The sequence below is a fragment of the Hipposideros armiger genome, unplaced genomic scaffold (genome assembly GCF_001890085.2).
Source record: "Hipposideros armiger isolate ML-2016 unplaced genomic scaffold, ASM189008v1 scaffold_170, whole genome shotgun sequence".
Lineage (NCBI taxonomy): Eukaryota > Metazoa > Chordata > Mammalia > Chiroptera > Hipposideridae > Hipposideros > Hipposideros armiger.
The window spans coordinates 2,235,863-2,253,758 of NW_017731520.1; the positions used below are offsets into that span (position 1 = coordinate 2,235,863).

A 17,896-nucleotide genomic window follows, 5' to 3' on the forward strand; every position below is an offset into this window, starting at 1 on the left:
GTGTCAGGCCGTCCTACCTCAGGCTGACCGTCCCTCTGGGCGGGGACGACAGGACCGTGTGCGTGTGCTGTCTCTGCTCTCCTGTGCCCAGCGGATGATGATGTGTTGGGGACACCTGGTAAGTACATGGAAACAAAGGTGACCGGACAGGTTCTGTTCACCGTACATTTATTTTGCCTTTGTGACGTGGAACGGGCCCTTGACTGTCAGACATGGAGGCGAAATGCCTCCTTCATGGAGACCATATCTTACAGGGGTTGGGGTGATGCTCATGGCAGAATGTAAATGCACCCCCAAACAGAAGAGGCCCAGCAACAATGAATACTTTAAAATCTTCGTGACTTTGCACCTGTGCATTCCAGCTTGCCCAACATGTGAAACCTTAAAGTAGATTCCTATTGCAAGCCTCATGATCTCCTTTTAGAAAAAGCTAGAGAGGTTAAGAGAGTTATCTAAAGGTACACAGCTCGTCCGTGGCCCCGACACCATGTGGCCCTCGGCCCTTCGCTTGTTCTATTAGATCCTTTGCAGCCGCTAATAAACGGCTTCTTGCACAGGACGTCTGTGCAGCAGATGCTGGGGTCCCAGGGCAATACAGGCGAGAAACCTGAGCAAACCCAGAATGAATGTCCTCACCGAGCGCCACTGGGCGCCAGGTTCTCTGCTTTACTTTTCACAGCTACCCCACGAGATAAGCACTGTCATCGTTCCCATTTTGTAGAGGAGGAACCCAAGGCACAGGGAGCTTACGTAACTTGCCCAAGGTCCTGGGACGTAATAATGGCGGGGCCGGAGTGGCCCTGAGCTCTGCCCTCTTATGCCCCACCCCCAACCCCCAAACAACAGGAGGCCCCTTTTTTCTCCATTCCTCCTGAGTGTCTGTCTCTCTGCTTCACCTGCTCTCATAACACTAAGCTCCTCAGATTCGCAAAAGCTGCGCGAAACTAATTTTCATACCCAAAGATAAATGATGTTTGAAGTAAATTTATATTGTTGTTACAGAAGGGCAGATCACACAGTTAAAAACGTGACCATTTAGAAGCCAACACGGCCACAGGAATACCATCACGTTTACCGTCACAGGCAGCCTAACAGGACTGATCTTCTCCAGTGCAGGGGCTGGTGTGTTCTATTCACTTTCAACGTAAAAGAATGTACATCCGGGTTATTTTCCCAGACATGAATTAAAATATTTAAACAGGTAAACAAAACAAAAACAAAAAACCCCCCTAACATTGAAACCGTTATCGCCATGAGTCTGAACTATTCTGTACCATGGGTCTTCATTTTTGTTAGAGCTGGGTGGCGTGAGGGCCAGCAGAGCTGCGTGACAGCCATGTTTTAGAAACGAAAGCTCTGGAGCTCAGTGGGTCAATACGGAGATTCTTCCAGGAGCGGAAACCCCTGACCAGGATTCATAATAGCAAACGAGAGGGAGCGAACCAGCCACAGGATACAGAATGACCTAGAATGATCTAGAATGTGCTCATATGAATTGTTTTAAGTGATCAAGACAAAAACTTTTTTTTTTTTAATTACTGTAGAACTTGTATTTCAAGAATGCTTCCTTATTTAGTCAGAGGGTTGGAAACATTTAAATGACAGGACAGTGACACTATTTCCATCAGCCGTGGAAGGTTCCCAATTTTGCAAAATCGCCATCCCCCTTTTGTGTGGGGTGATATGAGATGATAGGATGCTCTTCATTCGACAAGTACTGATTAAGCACGTGCTATGCACCGGGCACTGTTCTGGATTGTAGAGATATAGCCCTGAACAAAACAAAGTGTCTGCCCTCATACAGCAGACATTCTAGTGTGGAGACAGACAATAACGCCGAACAGATAAGGTCATTCTAGTGACAGGTGCCTGCAGACAATAAAATAGGGTAATAGGCAGAGCTCGATCTAGGACAGGACGCTTGTTTATTCAGGGGGCAGGGAGAAGGCCCCTTGAGGAGGATACCTTTTATCTCCTGGGCACCTGGCAGAACGGGACAGCAACGAGAAAGGCCTCCAGGTGCAGAGTGGCTCCGGGGCCCGAAGATGCTGTGTGGGGGGCCAAGGAGGGGAGCGCAGGAGGTGGTGGATTCAAGCCCTGTCTTGCAGATCTGATGAGTTTGAATGTTATTCTAAGTGCAAGGCACGCCTTTGGAAGGCTTTAAGAAAGTGAGACGTCTGGTTAATGCTTTGAAACAATCGCTTTGGCTCCTTGGAGAATGGATTGGAGACAGCTGGAGAGGGGCCCCCGAAGACTGGTTAAGAGGCTTTTGCAATATTTCGGGGAATAATGTACTGGTGACTTAGATGAGGGTGTGGCCATGGCAGTGACAAGGAGCTGGACTCATGTGCTTTAGAGGCAGAGTCTGGGACTTGCTGACAGATGGGACATGGGACAAAAACAAGACAAATCTTTAGATGAATCGGGGATGAATCAAGTGAGATCAAGGCTGAGTGTTGGGTCCTGGCCTGAACGGCTGGGGGACACCAGTGCCACTTACTGACATGTAAGAAGCTGGTGTTTGAAAATTCCATTATTTTGTCTATCTCCCCCAGCGGTCTCCACATTTCAGCTTCTTTTGTTTTATACCTTAACCATGTCTAAGTTCTATTCTGGGGCATGTTTTTATAAAGTATGTAATATACTTAGAGAGTACTACATGGTGTTATTTCTCAATAAGTAAGATTATTGGGCTATCTGCTTGTAATGTGTCTACTAATTCGGTGTGACCTTGGAAGCATTTAAAAGAACTCTAAATGACGGTCCGCAAAAAAAAATCGTGGCTAATTTCTCCTGCATGTTGTGGGTATTTGTGTCACAAGCAGGGAGAGTCGCTTTCTCTGACCCCCGTTGTGTGGTAATGAGACACGTCACAGGTACAGTTAACAGCAAGGACTCCACAGCGTCAGCCAGTGCGAGGCTCTGCCCAAACGACGCCACTCTCCCAGGGAATGCGACGAGGGCTCTGCTACGAGAGGCCATGTGACTGGCCGAGCAGGGACCTGCCTCTGAGCTCGCACCACAGCAGTAATACGGATGCTGTGCCCTTGTGTAAACAAGTTGGAGAAATTTCTTTGTGAGGTTTCTCTCAAATGGACTAAAACAAAGAGACCCTTGTCTTAGTTTTAACCTCTTATAAGATACTATTCTGAACCCTCCCTCAAGGGGTTACAAAAACCAACCCAGCTAACCCACTCACAGCGAAGCAGGACTGTGTCCGGTGGGGAGACCCTCGGGGGAAGGGGAGCCCTGGGATGGCAGGCTGATTAGCTCCTGTTGCTTTCGTGGGGCCTGTTACGGGCCAAGTGTTTGTGTGGCCCCCACGTTCATATGTTGAAGCCCAAATTCCCAGTTGTGGTTGTATTTGGAGATGGGGTATTTACAGAAAGTAAGTAAGGATAAATGAGGCCAAAAGGGTGGGACCCTGACTCCCTAGGATTAGTATCCTTATAAGAGTAGACACCAAAGGGCTCCCTCTGCAGCCCCCCGCCACACACACACACCGCACCCCTCCAAGAGAAGAGGCCATGTGAGGACACAGCGAGAGGTGGCCCTGGACAGTTAGGACAAGGCCCTCACCAGGCACTGGATGGCCAGCACCTTGATCTGGGACTTGGAGCTTCCAGAGCTGAGAACATACATGCAGCTGTTTAAGTCCCCAGTCTGTGGTAGTCTGTTAATGCAGTCAGAGCAGACTACCTTAGGGGCTGAGGGCTCTCTGTTTCCGGTCAGGAAAAGACAGCGCAGAAAGGAATAGAGATAATTAGAAGAAAAGGCGGGTCATTCGGGAAAAACAGGTCAAAGAAAGCTGTAATTAATGAAGTCCCCGAGTCCACAGCCTTGGGCTAGAAAAGAAAGCGCCCCCAGTGACATTTGTAAATATGCAGATTGGCCTGCCAGCTCCCCACCTCCGGGAAACGGCCTTACCCAGGGAACTTATTATAGCCCCATGTTCAGGAAGTCTAGCGTTGGCAAATGCGTAAATAAAATCCTGCAGACCTTGGGTTTTCTCAGAAGGAGATTACTCCACTCTCCGGGAGGCATACAGAAGTTGCCCTCTTCCAGAAGGCCTCAAAGATTCTCAAAGAGGAAAGCAAGCCTTAAATGGAGTCGACAGGCTCAGGATGTTTGTTTTGGAGTACACATGTGTTCTTAAATAGCGTTTTCTGAAACGGCAACGGCTCTCTCCTTCCGTGTGGATTCATACAGCTGAGGCCATCACGAACACTAGCTCGCTATAATTTACAACGCTGAGAGCCTCTGTCTGAAAGCCCGGTCATGCTAATTTAGAAGGTAGGGGTTCACACGTTCTTGTAGTCACCCTGGTTCCAGTCTTCTACGGGTGGGACTAGCGCTCCTGCCGAACTCAGGGACAGCTGCTGGTGGCCGCAGGGGACGTGTGCCTTTCTGTGCCTCGGTGCTGTGCCCTTGTGAGATCCAGCCCCCACTGAAGGAGGTGGATAGCAAACACCCACTTTTTTTTTTTTAAAGCATTGATAAGACAGCATAGCAAATGAACATTTTTAGTAGTAAGCCTTCTTGTCGTCTTTCTAGACTGAAACAAAAAAAGACTTGCAAAATAGCGCTCCCTGCCCTTTCCTTGTTTTCAAACAAGGAAATGCCCAGCTTGACTGCTAATAGTTCACAGAGTCAGCTGATCCGGACCACACACCAGGTAGACTGGGAATTCGCCGGTGAGAGAACAAACGAGACGCTCACGTAGGATTTTAGTGGGATACCAATTAACCCAGCTGCTCTGAATACTTCCTGTCAGAGCTCTAGCCCAGAGCATCCCGGAGCCAAAAGACAGGGAAACTGGGGACTCCGAAAACTCCAGGGCACTGAAGTGAGGGCACAGAGACACAGTGTCCACAGCAGAGTTTTAAAATTTCACTGTCGGAAGACGAACAGTAGAAGGTACCTGGCTGGTATCCCGCCGTGTACGACATTTAGAACCTCTGGAGAACGGGCAGCTGGTAACAAGCCACTGAGAGTGATTTCTCCACACTTCAGAAGGAAATGACTTAATTAATGAAACAGAGGGGGTAGAAGAAGGGGATAAAACTTCTTTCCATTTGGTCAGAAGTCTGAAGTGGGCTGTTCGGTCTACACACTATACTTGTCTCTACTCCCGGTGAGCAGTATAGCGCAGGCTCTCGAAAATTCTCCTCAAATCAAAGATCCGAACAAACAGAGCTCAGGATGGCAGGTCTCCATAATTCTGTAATTGTAGCTGCCTTTCTAGGTTAGAAAGGTTGTCTCAAATGTCATATTGAGAGACACTCTGAGTCTTTTTATGTCTAACAACAGAAGGAAATCCCCGAAGGACTGCTGGTTAACCTCTGACACCCACCTCAACAGATGACTGTTTTTGCAGAAAACCAAAGGAACACCTAAGGTCTAAGTCATCCTGTCCCCACCACCACCACCACCACCACCACCACCACCATCAGCTTCCCAGGCCCCTCCCTGCATCCTTGCTTTTTCAGAGAAACCAGCGGTTACCACTATCACAAAGCAGGCAACTTTCATAATTACTCCACATCGGAGATATTGTTTAAAAATTGAATTCGGGAGTCTTTTCTGGAAGCCACAAATTCCCCAATCGCTGCCAGCAGGATGCGTTTTATTGTTGGCTACTCCTCTAGGGAATGGAATAAATATTCATTGACGGAGGACAGCCTGGCTCATTGATTGAGCCACTTTCCTTATTATCAGCTCTGCAGGCAGCCTTACGGTTTGCTGGAAACCTCTGGGAGTTGGGTTGATAATAAGAAGCTTTGGTGAGGCCCGTGGGGAGAGGAGAAAATAACCTTAATATCCATTATCAACAGCCACTTTCTGAGCCTTATCAGGAGTTATAAACCACCGTGAGCATCAACAGTGTGTGGGTCTATGGGGGTTCTGCGATAAGATATGAAAGACCCACTGTATTTTTAAATGAGTGGTTAGAAATCAGGTTAATTCACGGTGCTTTATCAGACAGGACTCGTTTAATATGCCAAATCGACTCCTGTGTACTCCTTACATCTGATTGTATATTTTAGCACTCATTTATTTCCAAATTTCCCATCAGTATGAATTATTCAGGCTTTGGGGAAAACAAAACAAAACATGATTGCGATTTATTCCTTTTTGAGCCTTTAAAAATGACATCCCTACAAACAATCACTTCAAAGCCATACATTTTATGATGTTGCTCAGAATGATAAACACCACTTGTGCACAAGCTCTTTTTATGTTCAGGGTCTGAGTTCAGCGGTTAATTTTATAAAGCCTTTTGGAAACATACAAATATTCCACCAACACAAAAAGGCCTCGATCTATAATAGTTGCAAGACGCTGTTGGTCAACAGCCGAAACTCTTCCAGTTTTCTAAAATCCCAGTCAAAACGCCTTTTCACGGAGCAGCTGGTGGGCCTGTGCGAACCCCGAGATACCTGCCCCGTTTACAAACACCACGTAAGAAATAGGGTATTTCTGATGTTCTGATGTTTGCCTCTTTCTTGCGCACTTCTCTACATTTACATGTGGCTGTGACCAGATCGCTAGCTTTTTGCTGTTCTACTTACCGGAATACCTGTGAAGGTAACTGGAGGAGACTGCCAAGAAATGCTGAAGCTGCTGCCATTGGGGGTGAACTTGGCCGATCCTGGAATGGTCACGGGGGGCGTGGCCTGTTACACAGAAAACAGGAAGTCGTTATGAGGGAACAGTTTTCCTCAGAGCGGGAAGCTGTCATTACCACGGTAGCACCTCAGAAACTATCTCAGCTGTATCGATAACTCAGACTCATTATCTAACAGGAGGAGATTAAACATGGTCAAAGAGAGTAGCTAGAAATAAACTTTTTATATATATCAGCAATCTATTGAAAGTAGAAAAGATGGTTTTGGCTATTGGCTTCTGCTGTATTTTAGAACACCTGTGAGATATAATTCTTCAGTATCAAATTGGGAAACACAGACTTTTACACAGTGATGGTGGGTGTGTAAATTGGTACATTTGGGGAGGGTAATTTGGCAATATATATAAAAATTCTTGGGCCGGTCAAGTGGCGCGATGGTTAAGAACTGTCTTGGGACGTCAGAGGGCCCTGGTTCGGATCCCACATAGGAGGGCCAGTGACACTGCCCTCCACAGCTAAGATGCTGAACAACAGCTCAACCTGGAGCTGGGCTGCCATGAGTCACTGGCGACGGCGTGGGCTGCAGCCCCTGTGGCAGTGGGTTGCCATGGGCTACCGTGTGTGGCCAGCAGCCAGTGTGAGCGGCCAGCAGCCGCAGTGAGTGGCCATCCAGAAGCCAGCGACTGATCTGCCTCACCTGGGAAGAGCACAATGATGGTGCCAACTTGGGCTAGTGAAGCAACGTCCTCCACAACTAGACTGAAGAACAAAACAAAAGGACAGCGACTTGTCTGTTCCCCTTCCCCCAATTCCCCAGCTCTGTTCCCATCCCCCCAATTCCCCAATTAAAAAAAAAATTCTTAGCATTCTGTATATTAGCTATTCCACTTCTAGGATTCATTCTGAGGAAATAGATACAAGGATGTTCATTGCAGAACTGTGTGTTATATACAAAAATTGGAAACACAAATGTCCAGCAATAGGAAAATGGGTAAATAAATTATGATATATCCACAGAGCCACTGCAAATGATGCTGAGTACTCACTGGCATGGGAAAATGCTTATGATACATTCAGTGGGAAAAATAAAGCATACTAAAAACAGCACTACAATAGATTCCTTTTTTTTATAATAAATGAGCAAACAGACCCACATAGAACAAAGTCTTGAAGGACGTACAAAACATATTGACCAAGGGACTTTCTTGTCATTGGGATTAGGGATGAACTTGATTTGCTTACTTATATTTTTAATATTGTCTATGCTGAGCATTTATAATATCTATAAACGGAGAAATCCCAACATTGGGACTATATGGACCTTTTAGATCAGCAAGTGTGTGTTCCAACTCTCATTTCAAGAGATGAGCAAAATGAATTAAGTTGGTTCAAGCCCAGGATTTCAGACTGAAATGAAACACTGACAAATAAGAAAAGAGGAATGAATTATTCTTTTTTGACCAACATCACAAGAGTCAGGGTGAAACTTAATAATCAGCTCTATTCCATCGCTCCTGACTTTGTTTATGAAATAAGCAACTGCATTTTTCTCCTACAGGTTTAGTTTTTCTAATTCTAAATACGGCTGCTAGTGGTTTAGTGGTTTTGTCACTGGCACCACGGGAAAATATTTTGGCAATTATATTTAGCAAGAACCATAAGCGGTTCATGTCATATCCACAGACTCAGTAATTATTCTTCTGTGAATTCGAAGGGAAAAAAAAGCTACCCGCACAGAGATGTTCATAGTAGAGTTATTAATGATAGTGAAAAAATTGGATAGACTGAAAAGCAAATACCTAACAATGAGAGAATGATGAAACAATTCGAGTTAACTGAGTGCTCTTCACTTATGTAGAAAATGTTCCTAAAACAAGGGAGGGAGAACGGAAGTACAAATATGTCAAGGAGATTATTTTTAAAGTTGGATACAGTAGTTGAGAATTACGGGTAAAATGTTTTCTTAAAATGTGAATGCACTGACACTTTATGAATACAAATACAAATCAACGTTTGAAAGGGTTAATAACCGCTGGGATCAAGGAGCTCTGGCTGTGTCCTGTGTTTGCAGGATTTGTCTGTAAGGTCTTATCAGACTTCAGAGTAAAGCAGCCGGTTGGAGCGCCTGTCACAGCACAGACTGGGCCCCCACCAGCTTCTGGGCCAGTGGGTCTGGGCAACCCCAAGAATTTACATGACGCTGACACTGCTGACTTGGGGAACAGCGACACCCACTGCTGTAATCGGAGAGGGTTGGTTCCAGACTCAGAGGCAGGTCAGGAAGCCCCAGCCTGGGGGTGCAGGGCGGTTCCATCGCTGTACCAAGCTTTCCAGAGCTTGCCTTTTGTTTTTCATTTGACAGACACAGCATGTGTCAGGCACCCTTCTGAAGCCTTTACAACATTAAGGGTTGTATTCCTTGTGACAGCCGCTAAGGGGTGTCCATCAGTCCTGGGGAGCCCAAGAACCTAGAGCAGCCGTTCTCAACCTTCCTAATGCCGCGACCCCTTAATACATTTCCTCATGTTGTGGTGACACCCAACCATCAAGTTATTTTCGTTGCTACTCTATAACTGCAATTTTGCTACTGTTATGAATTGTAATGTAAATATCTTTTTGTTTTCTGATGGTCTTAGGCGACCCCTGTGAAAGGGTCGTTCGACCCCCAAAGGGGTCGCGACCCACAGGTTGAGAACCGCTGACCTAGAGGGTCCCCTCTGTGAGATCTGGGCTTTAAGAGGAGAGAAAAAGAGAACGCGCTCCGCTACTGGAATACCATGTGTGACGCTGTTTTTCTACTAAGTTACACTCCACTCACAGGTCAGAACACGGCTGCTTTGGGTCAAGGTCAAAATGACCACTCAGGGTCCCCCGCTCCTCACCTGGTAAGCATGGTCGGTGTGCACGAGGTAGAGGGTGGTGGGGGCCGAGCGGCTCAGGGGCGTCATCAGCTTAGCCTCGGTTTTGGCACAAGGGGTGTCCGTCCGGCTTGAATCCGGGATGGGGAAGGTGGGGGGTGAGGCCAGGGACTGCGAGGGTGAGCCCGGGGCCAGGCCGCTCAGTCCGTCCGCCACCGCATCTGTGTTGAGCTTCATCTCCGTGTAGTAGAAGTCCTCCTCGCCGTCGCTGCAGTCGGAGTCCCCAACACGCCTGAGGCCGAGGAGACGGAGCAGTCGGACGACACCCCCTCGCACATGCTGTTCCCTGTCCGGAATGTCCTTCCTGTTTCTCGTCTGCCCCGAAAACTCTTACCTACCGTGCAGGACTCACTCGCCTACCTGTCCACTCCAGGGAAGCTGCCCCTGGCTTCTCAAAGCAATCACTGTATTCAACTAGCCAACCAACCGATCACTCAGTCCACCATTCACTGAGCATCTTCTATGTCCAGTCCTTTTCTGGTATCACGGTGACCAAGTCGTAGAGAGACTGCCTCGATGGAACTTACAGCCCAGCAGACGAGGCAGACAAGGTACCCGTAAAGAAACAGGTACTCACTATTCAGGCAGTGAGTGGTAAGTCCCAGAAAGAAAAACTAAGCAGCGTAAGAGTGTCCTTAACAGCATAAGTGAAGGGGGTGGGTGGGTATTTGACACCTCTGAGGAGGTGATCTGAGCTGAGGCCTGAATGAGGGGAGGGGCACCCCTGCTGGACCCACACAAGGCCCTGGGCAGGTGGCCGGGTGTCTTCTGAGAAGAGCAGTGGGGAGCTGGGGCTCAGGGCACCAGGGGACAGCAGTGGGAGAGGGTGGGGACCGAGGCAGAGGCAAGGTCTCAGAGGGCCCTGCAGCCCACGGGAGGCTCTGCATTTTATTCTGAAGGTGACAAATCCCACTGGGGCTTTGAGGGATCTCAGCAGCTTTTAAAAAGGGCCCCTCTGGCTGTGGTCTGGAGAAGAGAGGACAGGAGGGAACAGCAAGGGTGGTGACCAGCGAGAGGCTGGCCATCGAGGACCCAGGTGGGCGCTGAAGGCTGGGGCGGGGGAGGAGGAAGTGAAGTCAAAAGTCAGATGTGTTTCAAAGGTTAGGAGTCAGGACTTCACTCCCACCTGTCAGATCCACCCTGCTCCCTCCCTCCAAAGGGTGTTCATTTTATTTAACTCACTGTTGATTAATTACTTGGTAGATTTGTATAATTTTTTAAACCCCTATCGCTTCCTTAAGACATTCTCTAGAACCCCAGTTCTTCACGGAAACACTGGGGATAACGTAGTGCCTGCTCGTTGTGAGGATCAAGCGAGTAAACAGACAGTGCTCAGAAGTGTTCCCGACACACAGTAAACACTAGGTGCCTAGTAAATAAAAACCAGGTCCCTGGTGAGAATCCTCCGTGTTTACTGTCACCAGGAAAGGTGTCCTCTGGTGCTTTCAAACTTCTTCCCGCTGCATCCTACTCCCTGCAACTGTACTTTTTCACAGAAAGGTTTCAGTAAATTAAAGGAACTGTCCGTAACCTTAGAAAACACCTATTGCACTTGTTCTTTCTAAAGAGGGGGTGCATGTCTAGTAACCTGCTTTTCTGGGGTGGCTGAGCAGAGGTCCCCGTGCATCTCCCCCCCCGTGGGCGCCCCACAATTCGTGGGCGCGGCCAGCGGCCACCACTAGCAAGCTTCTTTCCCACTTACACCCCCACATAGGACCTAAAATAAAAGTCCCCCCTTTCCTCGGCCTTTCTGATCGGCCAAATCCGTGGCTTCTTCCAGCCTCGTTCCGTGTGCCCTGAGCTCTCAGGCTGAGTGTGTGGGGAGGGGTCTGCTGTCTCAGGTCTGGCCGGCTTGGCTTTCTGACAGCTTTCCGTGAAAGACCCCAGAGAGCGGGACGAAGAATGTGTGTCTGTTCTATTCCTGTCCCCATTTCCTTTCCTGTAAAGGGCTGGCCGAGTCCTGCTAACAGACACACAGGCCTCAGGGAGACGGTGCTTCCCCCCATGGAGTCAGCCCCTAGTGCATAAGGGTGCAGTGAGATTCCAGGGAAAAACGGTACTTTCTATGCCGGCAGGGTGTGCACTGCACGGCATCAGAGGAAAGCGTATTGTCTTTGGGCTTTGGCGTGCTGCCTTCCCAGGCCTCACACACAACCGACACCCATTAGAAATGTTCCCTGGCCCTGTAGTCATGTAATCGAGCCCCTGGATGAAGCAAAGGCGACTTCTCTCTCCCAGCCCCGTCACAGGTCCCCACCGATTCCCTCCCCAAGGCCTTTTTAAGAGCATTGAGTGAAAAGGAAGTGAAAAGAGAATGGGGAAGCAAATGAGGTCGCCCACCACGAGTTCAAAGGAAGCCCGTACGACGCCACTTACAGTCTATAAAGACATGGACATGGCACGTGCATCTGCATGGTGCTGGCCAGGGGTCAGTTTTCTGGGCAGATGGACTTTAAGGCAAATACCCTACCGCCTGATTCTAGCTTTCGGAAGTTCTTTCTAGACTTTTAAATAACTCAGAGCTATGAGGTTGTTGGAAAAGTCACGACGTATTTTTCTATGTTTTTCGTTGCAAAAATGCGTCGTGACTTTTCCGACAACCCAATATTTACATTGTGCATCGTCCTGATGATGGGGTTGGAGGGGAGACAGGGCAGGACCCCTTCCCCAAGGCCTTAAGCAACGGGGCATCTGCCCGCAGTGCTTCTTGGAGGATGAAGGTGGAACCCTTGGCGAGGGGAGCAGACGCCCAGCCAGCTGGGCTGCACCCACAGTGCTCTGGGAGGGTCTGCTGTGTCTGCGGGTTAGGGACAGAGATGTCTCCAGTCACTGAAGGCCCGCCAGCACAGGTCAGCAAAATCACCTTAGAACCCATTTTTCTTTTCTTTTCTTTCCTATTTTTTATAGCTGAGCCATCCTGCCACCTGTTGGCAGCTCAGCGGCAGCTCAGCTCGGGCCGGGAATCAAACCAGCGACCCTGTTGCTCCGAGCTTGCACTCTTGAGCGAGTTTATTTTCTTTTTATACCGCTTTTTATGGATGATGCATTTCCTAAATTCACCCCTTGCTGGGCAAAGTGGCTGTGGTGCTTATGTCTCAGCACTCCTCTTGCTGAAAGGACTCCTCTGTGTCTAAACCGAGGGGGCCTGGTCACGCCTTTGTGTTTGCCTCATGCGCACTGCTCATGACTTACAGCTTCTCAGGTCCCTTCTAAGTCCCAGATCCCTGGACAAGAAAGACCCAGAGACTAAAGGGCATCACTGTCCCCCTGGTATGTGGCTTCCGCAGCTTCATTTGATCTTTCCTTAGAAGGGTTTTTACATAACACAAGAAACGCCCGGTCAGCTGGGCGTCATAACGATAGCAGCAGCATTCATTTTTGATTGACACAGTGGTTCTTAACCCTTTTTAGGCTCTATCTGCCTTCCAAGCTCAAGGTCATGAATACTGTCCATTGGGGGAAACTGCCCATGTCATTTTACAGGAAATTTCAGGGGGTTCCTACCCTAGCATTTGTATTTTATAGATCACTTTCACATGCCGTTTATTTTTAACCCTCACACATGACCCTGCAGGGTTGATTTTTTATATTAACTTCATCTTCAGCGGGACCTGAGGCTCAGAGCAGTGACTCACCTGACATCACTTAGTCAAGCATGACTTTAAACCCCTGTCCTTTCCACTGTGCCACACTGTCCTGCGTTATCCGTTATCCGCAGTGGCTGCCTCCACAGCGCTTAGAAAGAGCCAGCCAGCGCGGTGTCTCCCTGTTGAGGACGTCTAAGGCGCGGTGTGCTGGGTGCAGTGTGCAGGCCCCATTGGGTTCTGGGGGAGCCCACACTGCTCCGGGGGAGCCCCCACCAGGTCATGAAGGAGGGCACCTTACCCAAGGTGAGCCGTCCGGATGTGTTTCTGGATGCCTGCCGCTGTACTCAGCACCTTCCCACAGTTTTTCCAGAGGCATTTAAACATCACTTTCATGGAGTTCTAGAAATGGGAGGAAAAGGGCCATAAAATGAAACCAACTTGTCAATATCTTCTTTCCGTAGTCCCTCTTCCCCCGTTATTTTTATTCAAAGCACATAATGACTTCACAGGGTCAGTGACCAGATCCTCACTAGGAGTGCTTTCTGCTCACTTTTCAAACGATGAAGCTCTATGATTAAGAAATACCTTCCATCTATTCAGTGCCGAGGTTGGCCTTTTCGTTTCTATGGGCCCCTTGCCCACTGGTTTCAGGCTGGGTCTGGCCGCTGGGAGGCAGGAGGCCATGGGTTCCTCTGCCTGGCCACAGGTGGGCAGTGGCTGCATTTCTCTTCCCCAAACTACCAGCTCTGCTGGTATTCCCAGAGTTGGGGTAATCCTCTGGGTTCTGGGAACGCCGCCCCTTACTTGTGTCTTCAGGCTTAGGGGTGGTGAGGGCCTTTCCCTGCTGTTAGCCCCTGGACACCACCACCCCTTCCGCTCCCCCAACCCTGCCTACACATTTGTGAAGAGCCTCTTCATTCAACTCTCCCCAGTCACTCCACCTGAGGACACCACCTGCTTCCTGCCAGGACCTGACTGATATAGGGGAAAAGTGGGTTATAAAAGAATATAAACAACACGATGGTTTTTTTTTTTTTAGGGGAGTATGTAATGCAAATAAAAATGTCTTATTGCACGAAGGAAATACTGGGATGGGGTATCTCTTATTTTTACATTGATTTCCAAATATAAAAATTACCCTACTTTTAATTTTAAAAAGTTATTTCTTTATTGGGGAGAGGGGTGGTAGATGAGGGTAAAGGGGGTCAAATATATGGTGATGGAAGGAGAACTGACTCTGGGCGGTGAACCCACAGTGTGATATATAGATGATGGATTACAGAATTGTATGCTCGAAACCTACACAATATTACTAACCATTGTCACCCCAATAAATTTAATAAAAAAAGTGGAAGTCGCCCTATAATACCTGCATGACTCCTTTGGAGAATAGAAGTAACCTAAGCAGGATTATCTCTACTTTAATGAAATCCAGTTCTTCTCCCTGCACAGGTGATGCTTCTGTGGCAAACCATGAGGCCCCTTAAATGGGGGTGAAGTACTTTTCAAAGTCCCCTAACTGTGTCCAACGGGAACATCCTTTTTTCTACAGACTACTCGCTGTTACACTAAAGGAAAGCAAAGCCACAGGAGGAGGAGGACAGGAAGGAACAGCTAAACGCACAACGACCAGGTTGCCCCGTGGGCCCAAGCTGGCCCCAGGAAGCCCAACCAAGCACAGCTGCCGGCACAGCGACAGCCGCCAAGCCTGGGTGTGACCGTCTGGGACTCAGCCCTGGCTTCGCCCCGCCGCACTGCCGGAGGGTCGCAAGCTGAAGGTGGGGGTGGGGGAGTGTGTCACTTGGAACCACGGCATGCTGGGGTCTTCCACACATCTGCCATATTTAACACTCCACCCTGCTGAAGCCCCGGCAGTTAGGGGCAGACTCATGCCCAACGTGAGGCTTGCAGCAGCTTTGGCACGCTCTGTAGAATCGCCAGCTTTGGTGCTGTGGGCTGGGATGGTTGGAGACAGCTGCCGGGATGTTCTTCACCTTAGCTCCAGCTTCTGGCTTTGACACCAGCGGCTTTGGGGCTGTCGGCTGAGGTCTTCGGCCAAGGCATCCCTCAGGGGCCCCCTGCTTGCCTTTCCCGTGGCAGGCCTCCGTGCTGGTCTCAACTGTCTCCCACTCGGGATTCAGGAAGTGGCTTCTATTTTCCTGACAGAACCCAGACTGACACACAGGACTGACAAGGTGGCTGCTGAAGTCCGCTTTCAGTTCCAACAGGGACACCTGGCTGGATTTTGAAGTTTATATACTTGCCTAGGGTATAAATAAATAAAGCGTATGCCAGAAGGTCCATGAACCCACCTGATGGTTCGGTTTGCCACACAGCAGCCTGGGGTTAATACCAAGTGGCCTTTCCTGAGAAGATCCTCAGGTATGCTTTATATGGTGATTGGCGTATGGGAACGTGTACATGTGGGTTGGGGCAGTGGGTGGGGCGGACGCTCACATGTCCAAGCTCCCCAGAGGAGACTGGAGGGAAGGGGACTGTCCACTTATTCTGTGCAGGCAAGTCGGCTGCATTACACAAGCTTCCTTAGCCCGCCTCGTGTGGGAGGAACCCACACTGTTTGACAGGGGCGCCAATGACCCTTTCAGGATCAAGTGGTCCACTCAGACCCTCAGCAGGTTTCAAAAGACAGGTGTATTTAAACACTCAGTAACTGCCTAGAAGCGGGCGGGGGTTCCAGCTCTTTCCTGTACTGGGAAAGCGGCCTTATCCATGCCATATCACCACTTTGGGGCGTTATGTCTTTATTTGTGAAACAAAAAGACTGAACAAGATGCGAGTTTGGGGTGTGTGATACATGTGAGGTTAATGCAAAGTGATGGGTGAATTCCGGTGTATACCAAGCAAGGATTAAATATCTCCCATTGCTGTGCAGTGTTTACAGATGCTGTGGTGATAAACAAAATAAGGCTTTTGTAAGTGGACTAATACAGACTGTATTCCTGTGCATCTGGCTCCTTTACCTCAGCCTGTGGCTTTCAGCTTCACCCACTGCTGGGTGCCAGTGGCTCATTTCCTTACCGTGCTGTTGTCGTCCATCAAAGGAATGCCCGTTTATCCACTTATCCCTTTGCGGACATCTGGGCTGTGTCCACTTTGGGGCAACAGTGAATGAAACCGCTTTGAGCATTTGTTTACAAGTCTTTGTGTGCACACACGTCTTCTTATCTCTCAGGGAAACATCTAGGAGTGGCCACGCTGGGTCACACGGTGAGTGTGGATTTAACTTTATAAGCAACCGCCAAACTGTCTTCCGAGGAGGCTGCCCCATTTCACATTCCCACCAGCGATGCGCGAGGACAGTTCGTGGCCTGTGAACTTGACGTCGTCTGGCAGGCGAAACCGATTTATGGTGAGGGACGTCAGTGGTTGTATGTTTGTGGGGTGCGGGGATGTCTGACTGCAGATGACACAGGCGTGCTGGTCTGGATGAGAGCACTGGTGATCCAGGTCACAAACCAGCCCAAAGTCACTGAACTGTATACCTCACAGGGGTTCATTTTATTCTGTGGAAATTACACCTAAGTGAAGTTGATTTTAAATGACCCCTATAACAACAACAAAAGCATCCCCAAATGAATAAAAATGCCTCGTCGTTATGTGTTTTCTCCATCAGTGGATTCTAAAAGTGCCTCTCATTTCTGGGGACACGGTCTGTTTCTGGATGTGACCAGGCTGTCCTGATGAGGAAACCTTGAGCCTGGGAGGGCGATTTCTGAAGTCCGTCCAGCTCCGGTGCCCCGGTCCCAAGTATGTCCTGGCCAGCAGGTAATCCTAAGGTGCGCTCACTGAATGCCTACATCTCACCCTTGTTACTCTGGTCCTCCCTGAGGCCAACCCGCCCCCCTGCTGTGGCTGGCAAAGCGCTGGCATCGCTGTGACACCCGAGCTGCCTTTCTTAGCTCCGCCCTCCCCGCAGCCCTAACAGATAGGCTTCTTTCTGGAGCAGTCATCCAGGCAGAAGGACTCTGCTCGGAATTAGTGAGTGAGGCGTGAGGCCAGCGCAGAGACTTGTGCGTGAGGGCTTCCCGGGCTTGCCGCCTTTTCCGAGCCATCATTCAGTTTGGGTGAGTCACTGCTTTCTGGTTCTGAGAGACTGAAATGCATGGAGCAAGTGCTAGGTCCGTTGTTTGCCACTGACCAAGCGTCATGGAGGCGACTGCGGTTAACTTGCTCACCTGAGGCTCTCCCTAGAGACCACAGGTAAAGTGGTTCGCGGTTCACACACCTGTCAGATAAGTGACAGTGATGCTGGCTGGGACTCTGATTGCCTTTGAGTCGCTGTTGATGCTCTGAAATGTAGTCCAGAGCTGGGTTTCCTCATATGGCCCCCCGATTTTTGCCACTGTCATTGCTGTCCTCACCCCTCGCCAGATCGTGGGCTGGCCTCTCCCATTAACCTGAAATACGCCCAAGGTGGCTGAGGGGCGAGGATGGAGGCAAGCACCCCCTACTCTCCACACCCACATTTCCATGCAGTTGTCACATGGGTAAAAAGGCAAGCAAAATATAATCAGCCAGCATGCACTGCTCATAGAATCCTCACAACAACCCCACCCACGTGACGCTATCATGACCCGCATTTTACAGACGAGGAAACTGAGGCAGAGGGGTCAAGTGACTTGGTTAAGGCCACGTAAGTGTTGAGGTTACGGTGCGAATTCCAGAGCCCAGGCTGTTTTATCCTGTTCAGGAATGGGCAAATCCAGAATGTGGCATGGAAAAACAGCACATTAATCATCAGT

At 49.1% G+C, this 17,896-nt stretch overlaps 1 protein-coding gene across 8 annotated transcripts in view; it reads right to left on the bottom strand.

The window, feature by feature from the left end:
• Positions 1-17,896, bottom strand: part of ZNF704 (zinc finger protein 704) — a 140,761-nt gene that overhangs the window by 12,877 nt on the left and 109,988 nt on the right. For 7 of the 8 annotated variants that reach the window (XR_002125107.1, XR_002125105.1, XR_002125106.1 and 4 more), the window contains 4 exons: positions 13,432-13,532; positions 9,511-9,832; positions 6,573-6,677; positions 18-115 (listed from right to left, as the gene is read on the bottom strand). Coding sequence is in view for 4 of the 8 variants with exons in the window: in XM_019651959.1 (XP_019507504.1) it covers positions 18-115; positions 6,573-6,677; positions 9,511-9,832; positions 13,432-13,532 (626 nt within the window). In the remaining 4 variants the exon portion in view is untranslated. The remainder of the gene's footprint in view (positions 1-17; positions 116-6,572; positions 6,678-9,510; positions 9,833-13,431; positions 13,533-17,896) is intronic. The other variant, XM_019651961.1, reaches the window with a different exon arrangement.